Consider the following 25,441-nt stretch of genomic DNA (forward strand, 5'->3'; position numbering starts at 1 on the left):
CCTCTTCTTTTCTTATCTCTGTCCTGGGTGATGCGGACGCCGTTAGGCGGTTGAATGCGCATGCGTGCTTCATCCGTTTCCCAACCACTACTCTGTGAGGCCCCGGGCACTGGCAACCCACGCTATGCCACTATGTGTAGAACCAAGTGACTTTTGCGTGGTTGAAATCTAGCCTAATGTACACAAGGAAGGTTCACACCCATTGCGCCATAAATGTTTCCCTCAGGCCCCACCCACCCCTGGAAAGTTGTCCATAAGGGAATAAGGTCCTCAGCAAGGTAAAGGCTCCTCACCCCTGACCTAACTGCACCTCAGGATGTAGTATTTTGGAAGAAGACCAACATATCAGCAGCCTTAGAGGTTTTTAAATTCCTGAGGAAAAGTTTAGGGAAATCCAGGGCTGTTCTCTCTGCCCCTGCCCTGGATTTACCTCAGAGTTCAGCAATGACAGGTCTACAACCTATGTGGCACTCAGCAGCTGTCAGGAGTTCTGGCACATCAGATTTGTCTTTACAGTGTATCCCCTCCCTCCTCTTCGCTCCTCTCGTTCTCCCCACCGTCAAGTGGCATCTGACAACACCCAGGGGCCCCGTCCCAAAGGGGACAGAGGTATATTTTCAGACGAGAAGCGCTGCTCAAGCCCTCAGCAGAAGAAAGACAGCTTTTAAGATGGTAGCTGACAGGCCTGCTTTATGGGAGTTGGCTATCAGAGCTGGCAAAGACCTTGGGGACAGGAAGGGCTGCCTGACAGGAAACTTGCTTGTATAATAAACGATTTGCAATCTCTCAAGCCGTGAAATTAAAAGCTTCTTGAACGCCATATTTTCTGAAACAGGGGGCTGTCAAGTGCATCTGATTCCCAGCATTTCTTTCATTATCCCCTGCTCTGGCCACTGAGAAAAGATGAGAAAGGCTGAATTTACAAATGAAGTTCTAACCTTTTAGTAGTAAAACAAAACCTTTCCAACCAAGAAATGCAGAAAAAGGCAGTTGCTCTGATTTTTGCATTGAGATCTACATGCTCATGGAGAAACCTGTGGCTCTCAAGATGTTGTAAAAACTACTGACCACTGACCACGCTGGCTGTGGCTGATGGGAACTGGAGTCCCACAACATCTGGAGGGCCACATCACTGGAATCTAACAGGATGACATGGTGACCACCACACAGAAGCTGGAGGAATGGCTTCAACATCTGGGTGCATCCCAAACCAATGAATGGCACCAAGAACACAAGGAGACCCTGGCTTCATCTCACAGTGACCAGTCAGATGCCCGCAGGAAGCATGCAAACAGGAGCTGAGCACAAGAGCATTCATAAATGCTGTTCAAAGTATGGATTCTGCCTACCACATGGAACACTCTCAGGCCAGCATTTCACAACAGCTAGTACTGGCAGAAAAACTCCCCATCCCACTGGTGGTGGGGAACTATGTGGAGTGTGGGTTCAAGTTTTGGGAGGGCATGCATGCAAAAGGATACTGGGGCCATTTCCTACCTTGTGCTTCCCAACCCCATGCCCTATGTCAGGGCTGGGAAGCTTTGGGCTAGGCCAAATGTGCCCTCCAGGCTTCCATACCTGTGCCAGGGCACTGACAGACCAAGGCCAGCTTCTGGGCTGGATCTAAGTAAGAAGTCAGATGGGTTTGGAGGCAGAGGTGTAGTAGCCCAGGGCAATTACTATTTCTGCAGTAGTTTCTTTTGTCTCCAGCATCCTAGAGCCATCCAATCAGCATGAAAGGGGAGCTTTTTAGCCACTGAGAAGAAGGATTGCCACACTTTGTGTTGATCAGAGTCCACCAGCAAAAAATGACGGGAGCTAACTATTGAGGATTGGCTGCTAGGGTCACACTGGAGAAGCTCTGTGGGAAAAATCTCAAGGAGGACTTGTACCGAATGCTCCAAAACTAAGCATTTATAGGAACACTGAAAACAAAAGGCACTTCAGTTTCAAGAGTTTGTTGTTATGTACAATGGAAACTCAAGGAAAACACATCTTAAGTCACTCTGAAATAAGATATCAGAGCACTCCAAATCATTTGCCCATGTACGTGCACAGAAAATCTAGCTGAAAGGCAGCTTTCCAGTCCTGGCATAGGGCATAGGGTTGGGAGATCTGTAATGATCATTGCAATGCATTCCCAGCTATTATTGTTGGAGAATTAGAAGATTATTGAGGGGGTATGGATGAGACTATCCTGGAGGGAGCCTGCATTTCTGGATTTGCCACTACACTACTGCTTGGAGGAAGCAGAGTCCCACTTGCCCTAATGGACTGGCCACGGGAAGGTCTTCTAAGAGTAGCTCTCCTCCATATCACACTACAAGAAGAGTAACTCAAAGCAGTCTGAATTCATCACAGGAATTTGCAATCTACAGCAACAGAAGCAAACAAGTGGGATATGGGGCATCATAGCGGCAACACACCTTGGGAACCGGGGAGGGGCGGCAGGGTGGAGCCAACCTCTGCTCCCAGTTTCCGCCTCTGTATATACGGGAAGAGGAAAGGGGGAAGGACAGCGACGTCAGAGAAGAAATGTAGAAAAGACTCACCTTGATTGAACCACTCCTCTAATAACCACAAAAGCAGCCAAAGAAGAAAAAAGAAACAAACGTTTTCAAGAGGAAAGCAATAGGGGGGAAACAGACGAACAATCAGTTGCAGGATTTTCACAGAACAGGTTCAAAACCCGAGAGCTACAGGTAAATAGCAACTCTGAATTCCTGAAGAGGAAAACACACACACACACTTGCACCCATAGTGTATACCACACTCGTTACTTGCAAAAAAAGGAGAGTCCACTTTTCTCTGTTTGATTTTGAGAGCCAGTGTGGTGTAGTGGTTAAGAGCGGTGGACTCGTAATCTGGGGAACCGGGTTCGCTTCCTCCACATGCAGCTGCTGGGTGACCTTGGGCCAGTCACACTTCTCTGAAGTCTCTCAGCCCCACTCACCTCACAGAGTGTTTGTTGTGGGGGAGGAAGGGAAAGGAGAATGTTAGCCACTTTGAGACTCCTTCGGGTAGTGATAAAGCGGGATATTAAATCCAAACTCTTCTTCTTCTTCTACAAACTTCAAAAAGAGCTTGGGTGGGGTGGGGTTGAAGTAGGCTAAGCTCCTATGCCAAGGAAACCGTGGTGCCCTCTGGATGTGATTGTGCTACAGTTCCCAACAGCCCTAGCAAGTATGACCCAACAATTAGGACTGACAGGAATTGTGGTGCAGCAAGTTATGGAGGGCACCAGCCAGCAGAAGAACAAATATATCACTAAGTGACTTTAACCCTCTCCTGTCCTCTCCTCTCCGTTTTTGCAGTGAATTGTTTTGTTGTGTTAAAGGAGAGACTTGTGATAGTGGTTAGTGGCTGAGAATTGGAGATTCTGGAGTGGTTGCGTGAATGGTGTTTGTAAAAAGGTAAAAGGTAAAGATAAAGGACCCCTGGACGGTTAAGTCCAGCCACAGGCAACTATGGGGTTGCGTCACTCATCTCGCTTTCAGGACGAGGGAGCTGGCATTTGTCCACAGACAGCTTTCTGGGTCATGTGGCCAGCAGGACTAAACCGCTTCTGGCACAATGGGACACTGTGATGGAAGCCAGAGTGCACGGAAACGCCGTTTACCTTCCTGCTGCAGTGGTACCTATTTAGCTACTTGAACTGGTGTGCTTTCAATGCTTTCAAACTGCTAGGTTGGAAGAGCTGGGACAGAGCAACGGAAGCTCACTCCGTCGCGGGGATTTGAACTGCCAATCTTCTGATCAGCAAGCCCAAGAGGTTCAGTGGTTTAGACCACAGTGCCACTGCATTTGTGCATACTAGTGGGTGCATGTGCGGTGTGGGAGAAGAAAAGGAAGAGTGGTAACGGAATGAGTCGTAAGCACTGTACAATTTCAGTAGATATAAGGCAGAATTTGGGGGTGACGTGTAGCATTTCATGAGCCACAATGTGCTTTGCCAAGACGGAGGCTGAAGCAGGAAGGGATCCGTGACTCTAAAGATGTTTCAAAATGCTCTGCTCTGTTGTCAGTTTTTAGCAATGTATAGTTTCGATCACAGTTTTATTTAATATTGCAATGCATTGCATTCTATCCTAGTTTCTCAGTTCCGTTGTTGTATACATTTTATTTTGCTATTCTGCAGCCTGTTTAATGGGACTGCCTAAAGTGCATATCAATAAATTAAATAAAGAAATCAAATCATAAACCTAGTGCTATATTGGGTACAACTCTAGGCTCTGTGTGAGCTCCAAACTGCAATCTGCTGCTTCTGATCCTGGTTTCCTGCCTTTGAATCTTCTCCACCAGCTTCCCTCTCACCCTTTAACACAACTGTGCTCAAACGTACACACACACTCAGATTCCAATATACTCTCACACGACAGAAACAGAGTCAGTGGGTTAAAAGGCCCATGGATCAGAGATACAAAACAGCTGTTTACAAAGGTCAGGGTGATGGAGGGATGGAATACATGGGTGTTACATACCAATGGATCTTTATTGTATAACATTCTTAACATTCGGTAGCCACCAGGCCTGTTCAGCACAGATTAGGTTAAAAGCTTGTGACGTACCAGAGGCTGACCCTGATTTAGATGTGTAATGCAAACCACACCACCCATTGTGCCTTTTCTCTTTCATTTAATATGCTGGGCCAACCTGGTCCAACAGGTGTGCAGAGATTCCTGAGTGTTGGGTTACTGGGGCTTGCATGAGCCTCACTCCCCAGCCTCTAGTTCATCATTTTCTATGCCATTATTCATTAAACCGCCCATATCCTAATGCTGTTACACTAATCTATGGCCGAACGCACTCGGAATACAGGATACAGGTCTGGTTGCCTTGTTTCCAAACAGTTACTGAAGGAAAGGTTCAGAAAAGGAAAACCAAGATGATCAAGGGATTGGGGCGACTCCCTTAGGGGGAAAGGTTATGATACCTGGGACTTTTTAGTTTAGAAAAAAGACAAGTACGCAGGGGCATGATAGAGGTGAATAAGATTCACGGGTTGTCCCATAAAGCTGACTGTTGGAAGGTTCAGAAGAAAGAGACAGAAGTGCCTCTTCAAACAGGGCAGGGCAAGGGGCAGCTACACACACACACACACACACACCAGGATCCAAGTGCAAAAGGCTGGCCCTCGGACAAGCTGGGTTGTACGATGTGAACACAAGCATTTTGTTTCTGGCTTTCAGTTATGGCTGGTACCCACTGGTAGGGCAGGAGGCAGGGAGGCGAACAGTAGGTGGCGCCAGAGCCAATGAGAGGCTGAGCCAACCAATTCTCGTTTTGCACACGGCCTCCTCCCTGCTGAGTTCTGAAGGGGCAACATTGAGGAGGAAGGAGGAGGAAGAAGATGGCAAGTAAGTGCCGCTCCTTGACTCATAAACAAGAAGGTAGGTGGGATTGGAGAACTCAAGAGTGAGGTTGGTGGGGATGTGCTCTGTTTGCCCCAGTGGAGCAGCCGCCATTGCTTTAGGGTTGCAGCAACACAAACCTTTGGCCTTCTTTCCTCCAAAGCAGCCTGCGTCATCCTTCTTCTTCTTCTGAGTTCCTCCCAGGCCTCCAAGTTGATTTGCTTCTAGCTCCTGGAATTTGTCTGCTCCCGGGACTTCTTTGTGGACGTGGTAAGAGAGGTTCCTCATGATGCACACACAGTTCTCCACAGACTGCGGCAAGGTGGTTGCCCAAAAGGGGGGGGGGGAGAGGAAAAGCCATTAGACTGGTAAGCAATTATCTTACACCACTGAAGATGCGAAAAACAAGCAGACATAGGAAATTGCTTAAACCAGGTGAGACTACAGTGGTACCTCAGGTTACATACGCTTCAGGTTACACACGCTTCAGGTTACAGACTCCCCTAACCCAGAAACAGTGCTTCAGGTTAAGAACTTTGCTTCAGGATAAGAACAGAAATTGTGCTTCGGCGGCGCGGCGGCAGCAGGAGGCCCCCATTAGCTAAAGTGGTGCTTCAGGTTAAGAACAGTTTCAGGTTAAGAACAGACCTCCGGAACAAATTAAGTACTTAACCTGAGGTACCACTGTATTTGCTCAGTATGGCGTATGCCAGCTGTTTTCCAACCTGGTACCTTCCAGAGGTTTTTGGACTGCAATTCCCATCAGCCACAGCAAATGTGGAATGGGGCTGATGGGAGTTGTAGTCCAAAACATCTATAGGGCACCGGGTTGGAGAGGGTTGTGCCAGCATGACACAGTCAGTGGCTCTAAGGGAGAAATGGAGCAGTTCCCATCCTTAAATCTTCTTTTTTCTTTTTAGCAGGGGTGCCGGAAAATGAACCCGGGACCTTCTGTGTGAAAAACAGCTTCACTACAACCGAGTTCTGTTCCTTCCCCTGATGAACCAAACCTCATCAAGGGAAGTCACTTGCAAATTTTTAAGCACCCTTTTTTTTTTTGCTGCAGCTCAGTGATGGAAAACACACATTTTATGCAAGAGGTTCAGTCTGTAGCTAATGAGTCTCTCGGGAGGCAGAAAGGCCACTGCCTCAGACTCTAGAGCGGGGTCATTCATCAGGGGCTTGGCAGGAGTCAAGGAAGAACAAAAAGAGCATCAAAATCCCATAGGGTACCCCCCCACACCCGGAAACGGGCTCCTCCACCCACCTGCCCCATGCAAGCAAATCTCCGCTGAATGCCCTAGCTGGGAAAAAGAGAGACTCGGCATGTTATGAGTCTTGTTCTTTCGGCACAGAGGCCAGTGACCAACAACAGCCGGGGTTGGGACTGTGGCAGAACATCTGATTTGCATGCAGATGGTCCCAGCTTCAGCCTGCATAGCGCCGTTGGTTAGAGCATGGTGCAGATGATGCCAAGGTTGCAAGTTCAATCCCCGCGTGGGACAGCTGCATATTTCTGCATTGCAGGGGTGGGGTTGGGCCAGGGTCTCATACAATTCTATGGTTCTGTGATTCTAATCCCCCAGCATTGCTCAGCAGGGCTGGGAAAGACCTCTGTATGATACTGCGGAAAGCTGTTACCAGGGGTGAGGGGTGGGGTAGGTAGAAGCAGTGCCGGATTTATGTATAAGCTAAACAAGCTATAGCTTAGGGCCCCACTCTCTTGGGCCCCCCCAAAAAAAATCTAAAGGGAAAAAAAACTGGATGTACATTTCAAAAATATAAGATAAAAAACAAATAAAATAGAACCTACATACAGCAAGTGTTTTGTGGTGTGTAGGCACCTATGATGGAAGTAATGGGCCCTGCCTGCTAGCCTGCTCCTTAAAATATCACTGATTTGCTCATTTCTATATACAGTGGTATCTCTGGTTAAGTACTTAATTCATTTCAGAGGTCCGTTCTTAACCTGAAACTGTTCTTAACCTGAAGCACCACTTTAGCTAATGGGGCCTCCCACTGCCGCCGCGCCACCGCTGTGCAATTTCTGTTCACAGCCTAAAGCAAAGTTCTTAACCTGAGGTAATATTTCTGGGTTAGGGGAGTCTGTAACCTGAAGCGTATGTGTAACCTGAAGCGTATGGCCATCCTGACTCGGCCCCAGACACATTGACCAGATGTTTGGAAGCTGTGGCTGGATGGTTATGTGGGAGCCGATTGAAGCTAAATCCTTCGAAGACAAAGGTCCTGTGGCTGGAACGGGACGATATGGGATGGGGGGGGGGGCAACTCCCATCTCTGTGGGGGCGCAATTAGTGCCAGCACCGTCCGTTAAGAGTTTGGGTGTAATCTTCGACACCTCCCTTTCCATGGAGGCGCAGATTGCAGCTATAACAAAGGCGGCATTTTTCCATCTCCACCAAGCTAAGCAGTTGGCTCCTTACCTCTCTCGCCCCTGACCTAGCCACTGTGATCCACGTGACGGTCACCTCCAGACTGGATTATTGTAACTCGCTCTATGTGGGGCTGCCCTTGAGACTGACCCAGAAACTCCAGCGGGTGCAGAATGCTGCAGCGAGACTCCTTACGCTGCGAGATCACATTCACCCAGTGCTATACCAGCTGCACTGGCTCCCGGTGGAGTACAGAATCAGGTTTAAGGTGCTGGTTTTAACCTTTAAAGCCCTATACGGCCTAGGACCCTCGTACCTACGGGACCGCCTCTCCTGGTATGTCCCACAGAGAAACTTATTGTCAGAGCTGCCCGAGGTCCCAGCTCACAAAGGACCAACGCCAGTTCCTTGTTATATAAAAAAGTCTTTATTGAAGTTCAGTTTCGATTTCAAAGCCACGGCGCGCAGCTCTACGTCTCAAACTCTAGACCGCTGAAGCTCCGTCTGAATCTCCTCCCCCCAGACACCAGTTTAAGACTCTAGCCTTGCTCCACCTCTTCCTTTGCTCTTTCCTCCTCTGGGTCCGCCTGTCCACTGGGGTCTTGCCCTTTCTAGACTCTTCTGACGCTGAGTCCCCTGAGTCTTCCCCCTGCCTCCGGCGGGCTTTAGGACCTGGTTCCCAATCCGGGTTTTCTGCTGTCCCGCGCGCCTGTACATTTGAACTTGGCGCGCGCGCCCAGCCGGCAACCTTTCTCCTGACCGTTACACTGCTCCTGTCACTGCTTCCCCCTTCGGGGGGGCTAGCTGGACCTGACTTCCCCTCCGTTCCCTCACTCTCCGATAGAGGCGTGGTCAGCCCTGATTCATCTTCTCTCCCTACTGGAGGAGACGCTGGCCCTGATACATGGGACTCTTCCCCCCCACTACGCTCTGGTGGGGGAACTGGTCCTGATCTCCCGCTGCTGCTTTGGGAGTCCCCGCTGGCCCCTTGCTTCTGGTGCGTCCCCCCTGGGACCCCCCTTGCCCTTGCCATCGGCGCCCCCCTCTGGGAATCTTCTGAATCGCTGGAGAAGCTCATGGAATCTCTCGGGCCACTGTCATACTCCCCTACGCTGCCCTCAGATTCTTCCCCTTCGCTCTCCGTTTCCTCTCTCCCCTGTGCCTCTGCTCCTGAGCCCCTGACACTTATGGTCTGCAAATAAAAACATCCTGAAGGTCCCAGGCCACAGAGAGGTTAGGCTGGCCTCAACTAGAGCCAGAACTTTTTTGGCTGTGGCTCCGATCTGGTGGAACACTATGTCACAAGAGACTAGGGCCCTGAGGGATTTGACATCTTTCCGCAGGGCCTGCAAGACAGAGTTGTTCCACCAGGCCTTTGGCCAGGGCACAGCCTGACTCCCTCTTTCGGCAATCTTCGAGGAGCTCTGGCCCAATGGTTGCCATTGGTTTGATTTGAATTAATTTTATAATGAATGATTTTAGAGTGTTGTGTTCTGTTGTACTGTTGTACTGTTTTATTGTTGTTAGCCGCCCTGAGCCCGGCTTCGGCTGGGGAGGGCGGGATATAAATAAAATTTATTATTATTATTAATTATAATCTGAAGCGTATGTAACCTGAGGTACCACTGTATAGGGTGCCTACATTCTGCATGGACTGGTTGCATGGCAACATGTGCAAATGGCTTTAGATACCTATTAGGTCCATCAATTGCCACATAGCATAAATTCAAAACAAAAAAACAGCGACAATTTGCTGTTGACAAAGGACAGCTGGACATATAAAGGGCCCCATTACCTTAAGTAGCTTAGGGCCTCACCAAACCTAAATCCGGCCCTGGGTAGAAGCACCTCCCAAACTCCACTGTTTGGGAAGAAAATACATTTATGCCTGTCAATAACAGCAATCCAGTATTGATTGGTGGTGGCTGGTGCCCATTGGGATGGGTGGGGCAGTAGACTGAGTCAGGCAGAGCCAACTCTTTCTAGTTTTCATAGAATCATAGAACTGTAGAGCTGAGAGTCATCTAGTCTTGCAACGCAGGAATCTCAACTGAAGCATCTGTGATGTCTCCCTGCTCCTCTCTGCAGAGCTCTACAAGGGCAACATGGAGACTAAGTAGGAGGAATCATAGAATCACAGAATTGTAGTGCTAGAAGGGACCCCAAGGGCTGTTTAGTCTACCCCCTGCAATGCAGGAACCCCAGCTCAAGAATGCATGACAGGTGGCCCTCTAACCTCTGCTTAGAGAACCCACCACCTTCCAAAATAGCCTGTTCCGCCGTCAAACAGGCTCTTGACGTCAGAAATCTCTTCCTAATGTTTACTCAGAATCTCCTTTTTTGTGATTTGAATCTACTGGATCGGGTTCTACCCTATGGAGCAGGAGAGGGGAAGCTGATCGCCAGCACACACCCTGGACTGGTTGTAGTAGTAATAGTACTACTAATAGTAGTAATATTTATACCTCAGCCACTCTGGGTGGCTCCCCACAGAATATTAAAACACAATAAAACATCACACATTAAAAACTTCCCTAACCAGGGCTGCTTTCAGATATCTTCTAAAAGTCAGATAGCTGTTTATTTCTTGACATCTGATGGGAGGGCGTTCCACAGGGCGGGCGCCACCACCGAGAAGGCCCTCTGCCTGGTTCCCTGTAACCTCATTTCTCGCAGTGAGGGAACCTCCAGAAGGCCCACGGAGCTGGACCTCAGTGTCAGGGCTGAACGATGGGGGTGGAGACGCTCCTTCAGTATGGAGGAAGCCAGTATGTGGGGGCTGGCTGCAGGCAGACAAAGCTAGGTGGGTCAGTGCCCCGATTCCTCCTAATGGACCAGCTTGCACTGAGATAAATGCTTTCCTGTAGCAGGCCTGGCTGCCTTTTAAGCTTCTGTGAATACAAGCATCTTTCAAGCCAGCAGATGTTCCCAGCTAGACCTCGCCCCTCACCTTCAATGCATCCTGTACGTCCCCCTCATCAAGAAATCCACATTTGCTTAAGCCAAAGTGAGTTTCTATTCACACCAGCACCAGGGAGCAGAATCACCTTGTTATCTGTGTCTTTCTTGCCCACCGCAGACTGCAGGGCATGAAGGAGGGCGTCTACCAAGCCGTCGCATTCCCGGAGCCTCCTGCGCGCTTCCGCTCCATCCGAACTGACGTTCCTGCAAAACGAGAGGTAGGCAAATGTTACAAGCCATAATCTCCACATAGCAAAATTAAGCCAAGCCCCCCGCACCCTCCTGCGTCAATTACAGACATTAAGAACCTAATGATCTTGAATTAACCAAGACACACACAAAAGATCATCTTGCAAGCCAACAGGGAACCACAGCTTCTGTATTGCATGATAAGTAGAGCTTCAGCTTGCAGCTCTGCAACACACCCAGGAGCTCTTGGCAGGGCTGGCCCACCCGTTGGACAAGGTGAGGAAACTGCCTTGGGCAGCAGAAACCACAGGGGTAGCAGATCCGGCCTCCGGGTGTAGATCTTCACTCCCTCCTTCTCCCTGACGTGTATCTTTATCCCCTCCTTCTCAAAGAAAACCCAAGAGAGAATCTTGAACTGAATGTCAGTGCTGGTTCGGTAAAAGTGGCTCGCTGACTTGAGCAAGCTGAATCTAAGAGTAACCCCAGGAAGCTTTCGGGTTTGTTTTGATTTCGGCTGCATTTTAAATGGGAGTATATTTTTAATCCATGTTTTATGTCTGTGCCAACAAGCGTTTTCTTGTATTTGCAATGGCCTGTGGCTGAAAGCCATGAATATTTATTGGATAAGACGCAGTTTCCTATGTTCTCGTTCTGTAAATTCCAGAGTTCTCTACCTGTCAAAATAAGTATAATAGCAAAAGTATTTAACAGGTGGTTGTTGCAATGTTAAAGGCAAAAGACCCTCTATATATTGGCACAGCCTTCCCTAGTAGGTGACCTTCAGGTGGGTTGGAATACAATGCCTATCGGCGGGAAGCACCAACGCTTTGCTAGCTGTGGTAGATGGAAGTGGTAGTCCAAACTGTCTGGATGGAACCAGGTTGGGAACAAAAATATTAGAAGATAACCTTTTTTCAAAAGAAATAGCCATCTTGTTTCACTTGTTTCGAAAAGGAATTGTCAGAGTTGCCTCTAGGTCCCAGCTCACAGAGGACCAACGCTAGTCAGTAATAACGTATAAAAGTCTTTATTGAAGATTAGTTTCCATTTCCAAACCGCAGCGTGCAACTCCACGTCTTAGAACCTAGACCGGCGAAGCTCCATCTGAGTCTCCGCCTCCTAGACACCAGTTTAAGACTCTAGCCTTACTCCACCTCTTCCGTTGTTCTTTCCTCCTCTGGGTCCTTCTGCCCCCTGGGGTTTCCTCCTTTCTGGACTCTTCTGACGCTGACCCCCCTGAGTCTTGCCCCTCCTTCCGGCGGGCTTTAGGACCTGGCTCCCTATCCGGGCTACCTGCTGTGCCGCTCGCCTGTACATTTGAACTTGGCGCGCGTGCCCAGCCGGTAACTTTCCTCTTGACCGTTTCCCTGCTCTCCGATGGAGGCGTGGTCAATCCTGACTCATCTCCTCTCTCTGGTGGTGAGAACACTGGTCCCGATGCCTGGGACTCCTCCCCCCCACTGCGCTCTGGTGGGGAAGCTGGTCCTGATTTCCAACTGCTGCTCTGGGAGTCCCCGCTGGCCCCTTCCTTCTGGTGTTTCCCCCTTGGCACCCCCCTTGCCCTGGCCATCGGCGCTCCCTTCTGTGAATCTTCCGATTCGCTGGAGAGGCTCATGGAATCACTCTGACCACTGTCACCGCCTACGCTCCCCTCGGATTCCTCCCCCTCGCTCTCCATTTCCTCCCTCTCCTGTGCCTCTGCTCCTGAGCCCCTGACAGGAATCTATAGTTTGGATTATAAACCATAGCCTGAAATAGATGGTGGAAATCCATCATCATTAATAAACAGAAACCCGCCACATAGTTAAGCACACTCTATGTACCATTGAGTCTAAACAGGCATAGGCAAACTCCGGCCCTCCAGATGTTTTGGGACTACAATTCCCATCATCCCTAGCTAACAGGACCAGTGGTCAGGGATGATGGGAACTGTAGTCCCAAACATCTGGAGGGTTTGCCGATGCCTGGTCTAACGGGAATGGTGGAATGCACCACATTCAGTTTCACATTTTTCCACAGTAAAATCTGGAGAAGGAGGACAATAAGACACCATACAGTTGGATGGCCCTTGATCTAAACTGCACAGTGAAACCTGCAGCTAAGGTTAAATTTTAGGCAGCCGAACCCAATTGTAGGAAGCATTTGGTTTGTGGGATTTTGAGTGTCCCCAGCCTTTAAAGCTGCTAGACCTCATGGTTGAAAAAATACATTTGAGACTGAGAATGCAAAAGCAGTACAGTGGTACCTCAGGTTACATACGCTTCAGGTTACAGACTCCGCTAACCCAGAAATAATGCTTCAGGTTAAGAACTTTGCTTCAGGATGAGAACAGAAATCGGGCTCCGGCATCACGGCAGCAGGAGGCCCCATTAGGTAAAGTGGTACTTCAGGTTAAGAACAGTTTCAGGTTAAGAACGGACCTCCGGAATGAATTAAGTACTTAACCCGAGGTACCACTGTAAAAGGGAGATGAGTAAGAAGGTGAAGGGAATGGAGGAACAATGAGTGGAAGTGATGTAATTCCTGGGTCAACGGAGCCGGCGTTCGAAGCACGATGGTCCAGCCCATCCTCTTTCTATTTGGCCAGATATCATCTCCACACACCAGCTGATTCTCTGGAATGATATCTGATACAGATACATCATGGCTGGCTTAACAACAGGTTGTGTGCTGTTCTGCCTGGAACCTGAATCCTGACAGGTAGCTCAGTCTGCTTCCGTATTGCACGTCAAGGTCCCGAGCCCTCCCCCATTTGTTGGAAAATAAGACACATGGACACCAGTATTTTAGGTTAATGGGATAATTAAGGCCACAACTTCATTGGTTACAGAATGTGAGTGGTATTGGCTTAGGCATTGGAATTGAACCGACTCTATCTGACTCCTGCCCGCCATGCAGGTAGTCCAGTAAGGGTCAACTACTGGTAGGGGGAGCCCTGTACATCAACTGAGAGCTCCCCTGGGGCCCCCGATGGGGTCGTGGCATGGCCCTAGCCCATCCCTGGACTTTGGACGAGATCCACACCCCCGGATCCCTTTAACAGAACACCCTTAAAAAGGAGGGGCAGGTGATGGCCAAAACCTCCCCTCCCATAAACCAGGTTTTACCAATACCTAACCGGCAAACCTTACAAAGTTGTGACAATTGCTATCAGGCAGGTGAAAACCACATGGCTGGTGCCAATTTGCCAAGTGGAAAGATTCCTACCTGGCCCCCTCAACAGGCAACCAATAATAATAATAATAATAATAATAATAATAATAATAATAATAATTTATTTTTATACCCCGCCCATTTGGCGGGGCTTCCCCAGCCACTCGGGGTGGCTTCCAACAAAATATTAAAATACAGTAATGCATCAAACATTTAAAGCTTCCCAAAACAGGGCTGCCTTCAGATGTCTTCTAAAAGTCAGGTAGTTGACATCTGGTGGGAGCCACTACCGAGAAGGCCCTCTGCCTGGTTCCCTGTAACTTAACTTTTCTCAGTGAGGGAACCGCCAGAAGGCCCTCGGAGCTGGACCTCAGTGTCCGGTTAGAACGATGGGGGTGGAGACATTCTTTCAGATATACTGGACTGAGGCTGTTTAGGGCTTTAATGGTCACTCTGAATTGTGCTTGGAAATGTACTCCGTACGACCGTAGCAAGGCCATGATGGCAAACACATGAAATAGGGTGGGAGGGCGGGAGATCCAATGAAGCGGAAGCAAGAAGGGAGAACCCCCCCGGCTGCGCAGCTGTTTAAATACTGCAAGCCATGCACCCCGGTGGACCGGATTGGTCGGCCACGGGCGTGATGCGGCCGGGACTCCCTGTGATGTGGGCAGCATTGCCACGCCCCCTGCTGAACATGGGGAGAGCACAGGGCCTGTCTGCAACACCGCCCCCCCTGGGAAGGGGAGCGGCCCTCTCAGAAGCCAGCTGCACAACTTAACATCAGCACTTGTGCAACTTTGAGGTTCTGCCGACTTGTTTGAGAAAGCTGGGGCAGCATGGTGTGTGTGTGTGTGTGTGTGTGTGTGTGTGTGTGTGTGTGTGAAGAGCCTTGTTTCCATTTATTTTTAACACATCTTCAGGGAGCTCCCTAGTTCCTGTGCCAAACAACACAGAGACTGATATGGAAATGTCTTCTAGATATGTAGATCAAAGGAAATAAACCGCAGCGCTGCTTTATATTTCTCTTTAATCTTCTGGCACGGCATGTAGAAAGTCACACTGTGCCGCACAAGGGCCTTAGCGAGCGCTGGAAGATTCCTGAAAAGATCAGGAGGGACATGCTGTTACATCTAGGGCAGGGGTATGTGCTTGCAAGCTCACTTTTGGAGTGCCAATCCTCAAAAACAGAACCACAAGATGGAGATATCAGCCGTCGAGCGGCCATATCCCAGGGCCATCCTCTTCTTTACTTCCGACAAGTGAAATCCAAAGTTTGTTTGGAGCAAACTCCACACAACTGATCCAGCCTCACTCAGTGTTGGTGGACTACAAATCCCATCATCCTTGATCATGAAATAGCCATGCAGACTGGGGCTGGCTAGCCCTGCTCTAGCTTATTCCCACCATTTTCCGGGAGCTAATGCCACAGTTAAAAAACGCACTGCATAAAGACATACTTGCTTCAACGCTCAATTTCAGTGGACGATCCTGAGCTCTAAACCAGGCATATGCAAACTCCGGCCCTTCAAATGTTTGGGACTACAATTCCCATCACCCCTGACCACTGGTCCTGTTAGCTAGGGATGATGGGAACTGTAGTCCCAAACTTCTGGAGGGCCAGAGTTTGCCTATGAGCAGTCTTTTGTCCAAGTCCTTCACACCAACCAAGCCAGTCCAACTTACAACAAATTTAACAGTGCACAGATTCCTGGCGAATAAAGGGTGTCGGGCCACAATGGTTAACTCGCAGTCTCGGCTAGCCATTTCTAATTGAGTGGAATGCGTTTAAAAACAACAACAACAACAACAACAACAACAACAACAACAACAACAACAATGTACTATCCAACATAGCACTCTCCAGATGTTGTCAGACTCCAACTCCCATCAGTCCCAGCCAGCATGGCCAATGGTCAGGGATGACGGGAGTTGTAGTCCAACTACTTTTGAAGGAAGCTGTGCTGGCTACCAGTGTGCTACGCTAAAATAGGGAACCAGGCCAGGCAATCAATTAAAAAAAGTTGAGCTCTTTATGAAATGGAAATTAGGGACCCGAATACTCTGATGACACCTTGAAGCTATTGCAGTAATAACAGTTGAAGATCCACCTTCAAGTACCTTTAAGTAAAAATAGGAGGGGTTTTTTGGGGGGGGGGTTAGTTAAAGCTCAGAGGGTGACACCACTGCAATGAAAATGAACCACCTGGAGCAACATGTAATTTTTTTTATTAAAAAAATAAAACCCTTTTATTATACATTTTAATTCTCTTTCATTCTGAAGCGCCCTTCATTTAGGGGAAACTGGGCAGAATTTTAATGAAGAAATGATCAGATTATTTCCCAAAGACAATTCCCGCCTCGCCAATTTCCTGCCATCTATTCCGAACAGAATTTTAAGTGGATCATTTAGGGCAACTACACTTCTAACAGTGTCCATTTTGCAGGTATATTAATGCTCCGAGAATGCAAAGATGACACTGTCCTTTTTACTTTCTTACATTAGTAAGCATTAGCATTAATGTACTTTCTGACTGGATGACAAGGAAGAACACAGAGATCAGACTAGCAAAATTTGGCAATGATGCACCGCTCACATCTTATGCCGGACACAAACAGACTTTGCCCAGAGTTGGAGTGGATGGTGCAAGCAGTAATCTAAGTTGATCCATTTTATTCGGGGATGAAGAAAGGTTTAGAGAACAGGCGAGCATAAGACAACATGATTTGTTGTTGTTTAGTCGTTTAGTCACGTCCAACTCTTCGTGACCACATGGACCAGAGCACGCCAGGCACTCCTGTCTTCCATTGCCTCCCGCAGTTTGGTCAAACTCATGCTGGTAGCTTTGAGAACACTGTCCAACCATCTTGTCCTCTGTCATTCCCTTCTCCTTGTGCCCTCCGTCTTTCCCAACATCAGCGTCTTTTCCAGGGAGTCTTCTCTTCTCATGAGGTGCCCAAAGTATCGGAGTCTCAGCTTCAGGATCTGTCATTTCAGTGAGCACTCAGGGCTGATTTCCTTAAGAATGGAGAGGTTTGATCTTCTTGCAGTCCATGGGACTCTCAAGAGTCTCCTCCAGCACCAGAATTCAAAAGCATCAATTCTTCAGCAACCAGCTTTCTTTATAGTCCAGCTCTCACTTCCATACATCACTACTGGGAAAACCATAGCTTTAACTATACGGACCTTTGTCGGCAAGCTGATGTCTCTGCTTTTTAAGATGCTGTCTAGGTTTGTCATCACTTTTCTCCCAAAAAGCAGGTGTCTTTTAATTTCATGACTGCTGTCACCATCTACAGTGATCATGGAACCCAAGAAAGTAAAATCTCTCACTGCCTCCATTTCTTTCCCTTCTATTTGCCACGAGGTGATGGGACCAGTAGCCATGATCTTATTTTTTTAATCTTGAGCTTCAGACCATATTTTGCGCTCTCCTTTTTCACCCTCATCAAGAGGTTCTTTAATTCCTCCTTACTTTCTGCCATCAAAGTTGTGTCATCTGCATATCTGAGGTTGTTGATATTTCTTCCGGCAATCTTAATTCCGGCTTGGGATTCATCCAGCCCAGCCTTTCGCATGATGAATTCTATATATAAGTTAAGTAAGCAGGGAGACAATATACAGCCTTGTCGTACTCCTTTCCCAATTTTGAACCAATCAGTTGTTCCATATCCAGTTCTAACTGTAGCTTCTTGTCCCACATAGAGATTTCTCAGGAGACAGATGAGGTGATCAAGCACTCCCATTTCTTTAAGAACTTGCCATAGTTTGCTGTGGTCGACACAGTCAAAGGCTTGTGTGTAGTCAATGAAGCAGAAGTAGATGTCTTTCTGGAACTCTCTAGCTTTCTCCATAATCCAGCGCATGTTTGCAATTTGGTCTCTGGTTCCTCTGCCCCTTCGAAATCCAGTTTGCACTTCTGGGAGTTCTCAGTCCACATACTGCTTAAGCCTGCTTTGTAGAATTTTAAGCATAACTTTGCTGTGAAATGAGTGCAATTGTGATAGAACTGTATAAAATTATGCATGCCATAGTGAGAGTGGATAGATAAAAGCTTCTTTCCCTCTCTCATAACATTAGAACCCATGGACATCCAATGAATATGAATATTGGGAGATTCAGGACCAATAAAAGAAAGCACTTGCTCATGCAGCACATAGTTAAACTATGGAACTCTCTGCCACAAGAGGCAGTGATGCCCACTTACTAGGGTGGCTTTAAGATAGGATTTGGCAAATTCATGGAGCAGAAGGAGGCCACAGGAGAGGAGAGTGGTCTTGTGCTCATGTCCTGCTTCCAAGTTTCCTTCTGGTTTGCCATTGCTTCAATTCCCAAAGGCTTTTATTGTGTTGTTATTGGGGGAGATATTAGAGCCAGTTTTCATTTTAAGTCGATTCCACCTCATTTGCGCTTTCTGAAATGATACGTGAACCAAAAGACAGCCGTCGTTTCGAAATTCACACTTCTAAGAATTTCGCACTGGAGTTCTCCAGCCACGTCATGTGAGTATAACCAGAGTAACGCTTGTGAGTATAACCAGAGTAACGCTTGCATGCATGTGAAAAATAACATGCAAGAAAGCACTGTACTAGAAAGCATGGTTTTCAAAAATACGTACACCAGGAGAAATTTGCACTAAAGCACCAGCGAATTTTCGTGAGTGTGTTTTCAATAAATAAATTGCAAGCTGATGTGGAAATATAGAGAGCAGAACCGAAGATGGGAAAAATTAGAAAGTGCAACTGAGAGACCTGGTCATCCCTAGACTCAAAACATGGTACAACTTGCTGATAGCGTCTTGCTTACCCGGTTTTGGGAAGGCAGCATGAGGGCTGGGGAAGGGGGCATCACATTTTGGCCTTGATCCCCAGCCTGCTCACCAAGACAGTGTGCAGCCTGTGGGTTCTCAGTCAAAGTATTCTCATGGCCCATTTTGTGTGAAAATTTGGCTTGCCCTGTGCTAGAGCACCTCTGTGTAGAAGAGAATTCTTCAGTTTAGGAGCTGCCACTGTTCATCACACTTCTGAGGGTAGCAGTACTACCAACAAGGCCCCTTTGCAGCTCTTAACACCCAAGAAGGTCGGTTGAGATTGTATAAGAACTAGCTACACACACACACACACACACACACACACACACACCATAACTGCTTATCCAAATTGCATCTGGTGCTAGATGAATTTGATTTCACGTAAACTATTTGTGGAATAAGTAAAACCAGATCCATTGTGAGATTAAACGTTCTCTGAAGGATTTTTGAGGTTAAATTTTTCCAAAGAGGGATTATGATCAGTTTACTAACACAGCTGCTTCAGAGGCCATTGCTATGCGGGATATGCTACCAGAAAGTAAATGGATGAGTCACTCAGAATGTAGGAAAGAGCCTTTTGCAATATGTCAGAAGCGGAGGACAGCGGTGTGGTGTGGCAAGAAAAAGCTCCAAAGCTCAGGAGGTGATATTTGGTACGGTAGCAGTACAGAAGAATGTCCCTGTTTTCAAATGCACCACGCCAAAGTCTAAGCCCAACACTATGGGCTTATTCAGATGTTACACTCAACAGAGCATCTCAAAAAACCTGTTTGTGTGAAAGCATGTACACTTGTTGATTTGCACAGCTCAGCTACAGTGTACATCCTCGCAGAACGCGACACACGAGCAATTGTATGAGTGCACAGCTGTACTGCATGTTTACACAGGTATACAAAATTGCACACTCATTTTGAAGGCAAACGCACCACCATCGCTGCGGAACAGAGAAAGAATGACCTCCATTCACCCCTCAAGTTTCAACCACCTTGCCAACCTGAAGGCAGAAATGATGTGAAGAGGATTTGTCTGGCTGTTGAAATCTCTGCTTTCCTTAGGAAAACAAAACGGAGGAGCCCTGAGTAAATGTTAAAAGAAAAGTAAATTCCGATCGTTGGAGAAACCCATCCGACGGGGAATGTGTTCTGTTAGCATTGAGGGAGGGAGAGTGGTGGAAGAGATGTTAGGAATCTCTTCTTGATTTCACGTACAGAGGTAAGGCATCCGCAAAGGCAATAAGGATCAACCATAAATAATACTTATGGAAGGGCCATATGTAGCTCAGTGGTAGAGCATCTAAGGTCCTGGATTCAATCCCTAGCATCTCCAGGTAGGGCTGGAGCATACTACTAGGGGGTAACAGAGCTGGGACACTATTAAGGAGAGCAGGACAAGATGTCGTGAGCACTCCCACCTGGTCCAGGTTTGGAGGGAGTTTGTGGAAAGATGCTATGAGTACCACATCTGCCTCAGTGAGTAACCCACCTTTTCATCACACCTGCCATTGCTCCAGCAAGCTAGGAACTTAGTAAGTTTTCTTACACCGATTTATCTAGCTCAGCATTGTTCACACCAGGGATTCTGACCAGGTGCCAGGAGTCCCGTCCCTGGCTTGATAACACACTGAGCGTATTTAATTGAAAAGGATGCTTTATTGTCAAAACAAACAGATAACTCTGGACGGCTTTAGTACAGCCTCCGCCATCACCAATCAAGATGACCCTTCTGAGGACTGCTTCTAGCGTGACCAGAAGCAACTGAACTTTCGCTTCATACAACTTTTGTTTTGCTTCCTGTCTTGCAGCCTGCCCATTCGCCAAGACCTCGGACTGAGTGGGTCAGCCCCCGCCTCTTCCTCATTCTCTGAGAGGCTGTCTCTTAACTCTTTCCCACCTGTTCTTGCTTCCAGCAAACTTTGAAGCCTGCTCTCAAGCCATTCCCTTATCAACTGGCATGCCAAGGGGTGGGGGAGTTAGCTCTAGCCGATGCTCATCCTGCATCACAGTTAACCCTCTCTGTTCCTGGCTGCTTTCTTCAGTTGGCTGCAACCCTTCCCTGGGAGCTGGCTCATTCCTGACGCCAGGGCTGATCTGCTCTGGAAAACGCTATAAAAATATTGCTCCCAATGCAATTTCCCATTGGCCACAGATCGCTGCTCTACAGAGCCCCCTAGTGTCACATTTTTATAATGCATTTTTAATGTTGCAACTCACCAGTGTAGATCAGCCCCAGATGTCCCCATTTGGCCCATGAGGCTATTTTTGTGAAAACTTGCCCCACACTTGATGTGTACTCCTGCTAGGGAATGGCTGGCATGCCTGAGCCCTGCGCAAAGCAGGATTGTACTCTCCACGTATCAGCTGATGCAACGAACTGGCTAGCCTGTCCAAACCCTTGCAGGAAACAAGATTGAACTTCCCACACAAGCTTTGGCAGGTGGGGTGGAGAAGCACCCATCAGTCACCTGATGTGTTAATATGACGCCAGGTAACTGACAGGTGGGCCATTCCACCCATCTGTCAAAAGTTGAACTGCCAGGGTGGGGGGGGGGAGATAAAGATCTGGCCCACTAGGCCAAAAATATCCCTCATCCTGATTTACCTTGAGGGGCAGCAGATCTCCATGATTTCACTTTGGGAAATGATATACAATGAATTGAAAAAAACGTTTAAAATAACTTTTGTAAAAACAACAACAGCAGCAGAAGCTTTTTTATTAGGAATTCTAGGTACCGACATTTCAAAGGAGCAGAAAATACTTTCCATGTATGCAACAATAGCCGTGTGGATGTTACTAGCCCAGAGATGGAAAGAGGACAAAGTCCCCACCAGAGAGGAATGGCAAATTAAGCTGTTTGGGACTATGCCAAAATGGCAAAACTGATTGGAAAGCTCAGGAACCAAGAAGACCAAAACTGCAACAAAGAATGGGGGGGGGTGTGTATAATTTATCTAGGAGACTACTGTAAACAGATGAAAAGATTAGCAGGATTTCAATAACATTTGCAATGTAGCAAAATTTATGGATAACATGGAGAGAAGATATAAAATATGGATGATTAAATAATATGCAGTTAAAAATGTTGACAACAGGACCCATGGAGGAGATGGTGGGAAGTCTGGAGATTCAGAGAAATCTCTAAATATGGATGTATACAGTGGTGCCTCGCAAGATGAAATTAATCCGTTCCGTGAGGCTCTTCGTCTTGCGAAGCAAGCCCATTGACAGCTTAGCGGATTAGCGCTATTAGCGGTTTAGCGGCTTTTAGCGGATCAGCTGATAAGCGGCTTAGGGCTTAGGAAAAGGGGGAAAAAAGGGGGGGGGAAACCCCGCAGGAACTCGCAAGACATTTTCGTCTTGCGAAGCAAGCCCATAGGGAAATTCGTTTTGCGAAGCGCCTCCAAAACGGAAAAACCTTTCGTCTAGCGGGTTTTCCGTCTTGCGAGGCATTCGTCTTGCGGGGCACCACTGTATTTGGTATTGTTATAAATTTACACTTGTAAAATCAAATAAAAATTATTTTGGGGGAAAGGGAGATACCAAGAATTGAACCTGAAACCTTCTGCATGCACAGAAAATGCTCTGTTACTGAGCGATGGCCCTTCCGCTTTGATCCAGACAATCAAAAGTCCTTAGATGAGCCTAATCAATTGGGCCCATCACCATCATTAAAAATCTATTGCTATGGACTCCTTTCATTTGACTGCGGAAAACACAGTGAGTTGTCGAGTGTCCTCTGCAAAGAAGATTCTCAGTATGCTTATATTAACTCTACCTCCTGCCCTGGCGCATTTGCTAAAATCCTCAGCTGCAGCCCTGCAGTCTCTTCTTATTAAAGTTGCCGACTTGAAGCCTGCCCAAGGTGACCCATAAACATTAAAGAACATCACCAGGCATGGTCTGAATTTTATTTAGGGCATTTCCATGATGTGGCAAAAAGACCCCTCGCCGGTGAGCGCCACCATCTGCGCATTAACTCGATTTAAACGAAAAAGCCTTCTCCCCTTAATGCTAGCGGAGAGGGAGAATGAAGACATTTTCGCTGAATAGCAAAGCAGTCTGAATTCTGACACGGAGGAAGCAGATACAGTAATAGCAGGCAGGGAAGCAAGAAGGTGTCTGGGCAATGGAGAGAAAGGAGTCTGGAACAAAGCGGAACGGGAGTGCAGGAGGTTCAGTGAGAAGGCAGTTAATAAGAAATCAATCGATAGATAAGGTTAAGAAAGAATGGGAATGCTTTAAAAATTACTTGAATAATTATGGTTCCAATAATAACACTCGGCTGTGTTTAGACTAATTTCGCAGGCAGAGGTATCACAAGATGGAGACAAGTAATTAAATACAGATCAAAAACAGAAATGGCTGAATTGAAGAGTAGACGGAAAGTCAACAAACCAACAAATTAAAAAATGAGGTTCAATCCAGCACCAGGGACTTTGTAAACAGAATACCCTGGTACCGGTTTGAATTAACTAAATACTGCTTTTTGTTTGATAGGTACGTTTTAGTTTTGTTAATTTTTCAGTTTTGTTGTTGTGCATTTCCCTGTTTATTTTCTTCTTCTCTCTCTTTTTATTTCTTTTATATAATACACGTTTATTCTAGATCTCTTGACAATTTGATTATGTATATTGTAATAACTATCTTAAGTCTAGAAATACCTAATGTAAGATGATTTTTTGTTTTGTTTTTTGTATGTGATGTTTGTTTAATAATATTAAAAGAAGAGAAGGCAGGTCAACAGCAGAGGGGGCTCTGACATTAGGTGAAACCATCTCAAAGGATAAGAAGTGAAGCCAGTGGTCTAGGCCACATCAGCGCCATACATTTAGAGCAGTGTTAAACCATTTTAAACAGTCATGGCTTCCCGCCCCCAAGAATCCTGGGAACTATAGTCTGCTCATTGTGCTGTGAGTTGTTAGGAGACACCCATTCCCCTCACAGAGCTACAATTCCCAGAGTGGTTTAACAATCAATCCCTTTTCCCAGGGAACTCTGGGTGTGCACAGGACACTAGACAGCCACAATGGAATGTGGGTGAGGAAGAAATCAAATTCAGTTTGCATTGAAAGGTTGATACACCAAATCCACACTTTCTGAAACAATACGTGAACGGATAAGAGTCATCCTTCGAAATTCGCATTTCTCCTAAATTTGCAGTGCAGTTCTCCAGCCTAGTAAGTCAAATACACGCAAAAATCCACACACCAAGGTAAAGTAGGCATGAGGAATGAATTATATTGGGAGAGATTGCTTGCAAAATGGTGGATGTCAGGCTGAACGGCATGCAAAAATGTGTATGTACGCAGGTCCAGCTTACCAAACACAAAGTGTTCCATGGAAACCTTTTGTTCACATAATGAGTCCAGTGTTTCCATTTTTCCCTATGGAAATATTTCTAATGTGGGATTTGTCCAATCTCTCCCCCCCCTTCAATGGTTTCTTCCTGAAATGGCTGCAACCAATCAGCAAAAGAAGGACAAGGGGAAACACTGATCTCTCCTGCTCCCTGATTTGTCAGATATCGCCCCCTCCACCTACCTGCCTGAAAATGGCCACCACTGACCAGCAGAGCACAAACTGACAAGGAAGTTGGCTGTTTGGATAAGTGAATCTGTGGATCATATAATGAGGTTTGGGCAGAATTCTTTACATGCCGATAAGTGAATTTTCAGATAGTGAGCGGGCGGATAATGGGACTAAAATTTATTAGAATTCCACATTGAAAGGCTCATGAATTTTCATGATGGCTGGTTGGTTTAAAGCAGGCGTGGCGAAACTTGGCCCTCCAGCTGTTTCGGGACTACAGTCCCCATCATCCCTGACCACTGGTCCTGTTAGCAAGGGGTGATGGGAGTTGTAGTCCCAAAACAGCTGGAGGGCCAAGTTTCGCCATGTCTGGTTTAAAGCGCGGAGCAGCGTGGAAACATGAGGAATGGAATGCAAGAATGGAAAAACAAGGAACTGAGAGAAACCAAAATAGAAAGATTAGCCCATCTCTACAGGGGGATGAAAGGGGTGTGAGTGGCGCTGTGGGTTAAACCACAGAGCCTACGACTTGCCAATCAGAAGGTCGATGGTTCGAATCCCCACGATGGGGTGAGCTCCCGTTGCTCAGTCCCTGCTCCTGCCAACCTAGCAGTTCGAAAGCACGTCCAAGTGCAAGTAGATAAATAGGTACCGCTCTGGCGGGAAGGTAAATGGTGTTTCCGTGCACTTCTCTGGTTCGCCAGAAGTGGCTTAGTCATGCTGGCCACATGACCCGGAAGCTGTACGCCAGCTCCCTCGGCCAGCAAAGCGAGATGAGCGCTGCAACCCCAGAGTCGGTCATGACTGGACCTAATGGTCAGGGGTCCCTTTACTTTACCAAGGGGATGATAGCGACGTGCTCAGGCAAAAGAAAAGGAGATAGGAATGAAAAAGCACCTTCCACGGCCTAAAGAAAATGAATTTCACACCCTCCAAATCCTCAGATTTTTCTGCACACAGATACAGGCCTCCCCTGCAAATAAACACACCCCCATGCTCTGCAGACTTGCTAAGCTGACTTGCAGCTGCCTCCCTGTCATTGGAGACAATTCAGCAG

General features: G+C 47.2%; 1 protein-coding gene across 9 annotated transcripts in view; it reads right to left on the reverse strand.

The window, feature by feature from the left end:
• The window catches only part of ARVCF (ARVCF delta catenin family member), a 330,432-nt gene that overhangs the window by 69,373 nt on the left and 235,618 nt on the right, over nt 1-25,441 (reverse strand). For 6 of the 9 annotated variants that reach the window (XM_081842752.1, XM_081842750.1, XM_081842751.1 and 3 more), the window contains 3 exons: nt 10,792-10,909; nt 5,492-5,663; nt 2,553-2,570 (listed from right to left, as the gene is read on the reverse strand). In XM_081842752.1, the coding sequence (XP_081698878.1) occupies nt 2,553-2,570; nt 5,492-5,663; nt 10,792-10,909 (308 nt within the window). The remainder of the gene's footprint in view (nt 1-2,552; nt 2,571-5,491; nt 5,664-10,791; nt 10,910-25,441) is intronic. The other 3 variants (XM_081842755.1, XM_081842754.1, XM_081842753.1) reach the window with 1 other exon arrangement.

Source organism: Podarcis erhardii (assembly GCF_964252035.2).
Source record: "Podarcis erhardii genome assembly, chromosome: 15".
NCBI lineage: Eukaryota > Metazoa > Chordata > Lepidosauria > Squamata > Lacertidae > Podarcis > Podarcis erhardii.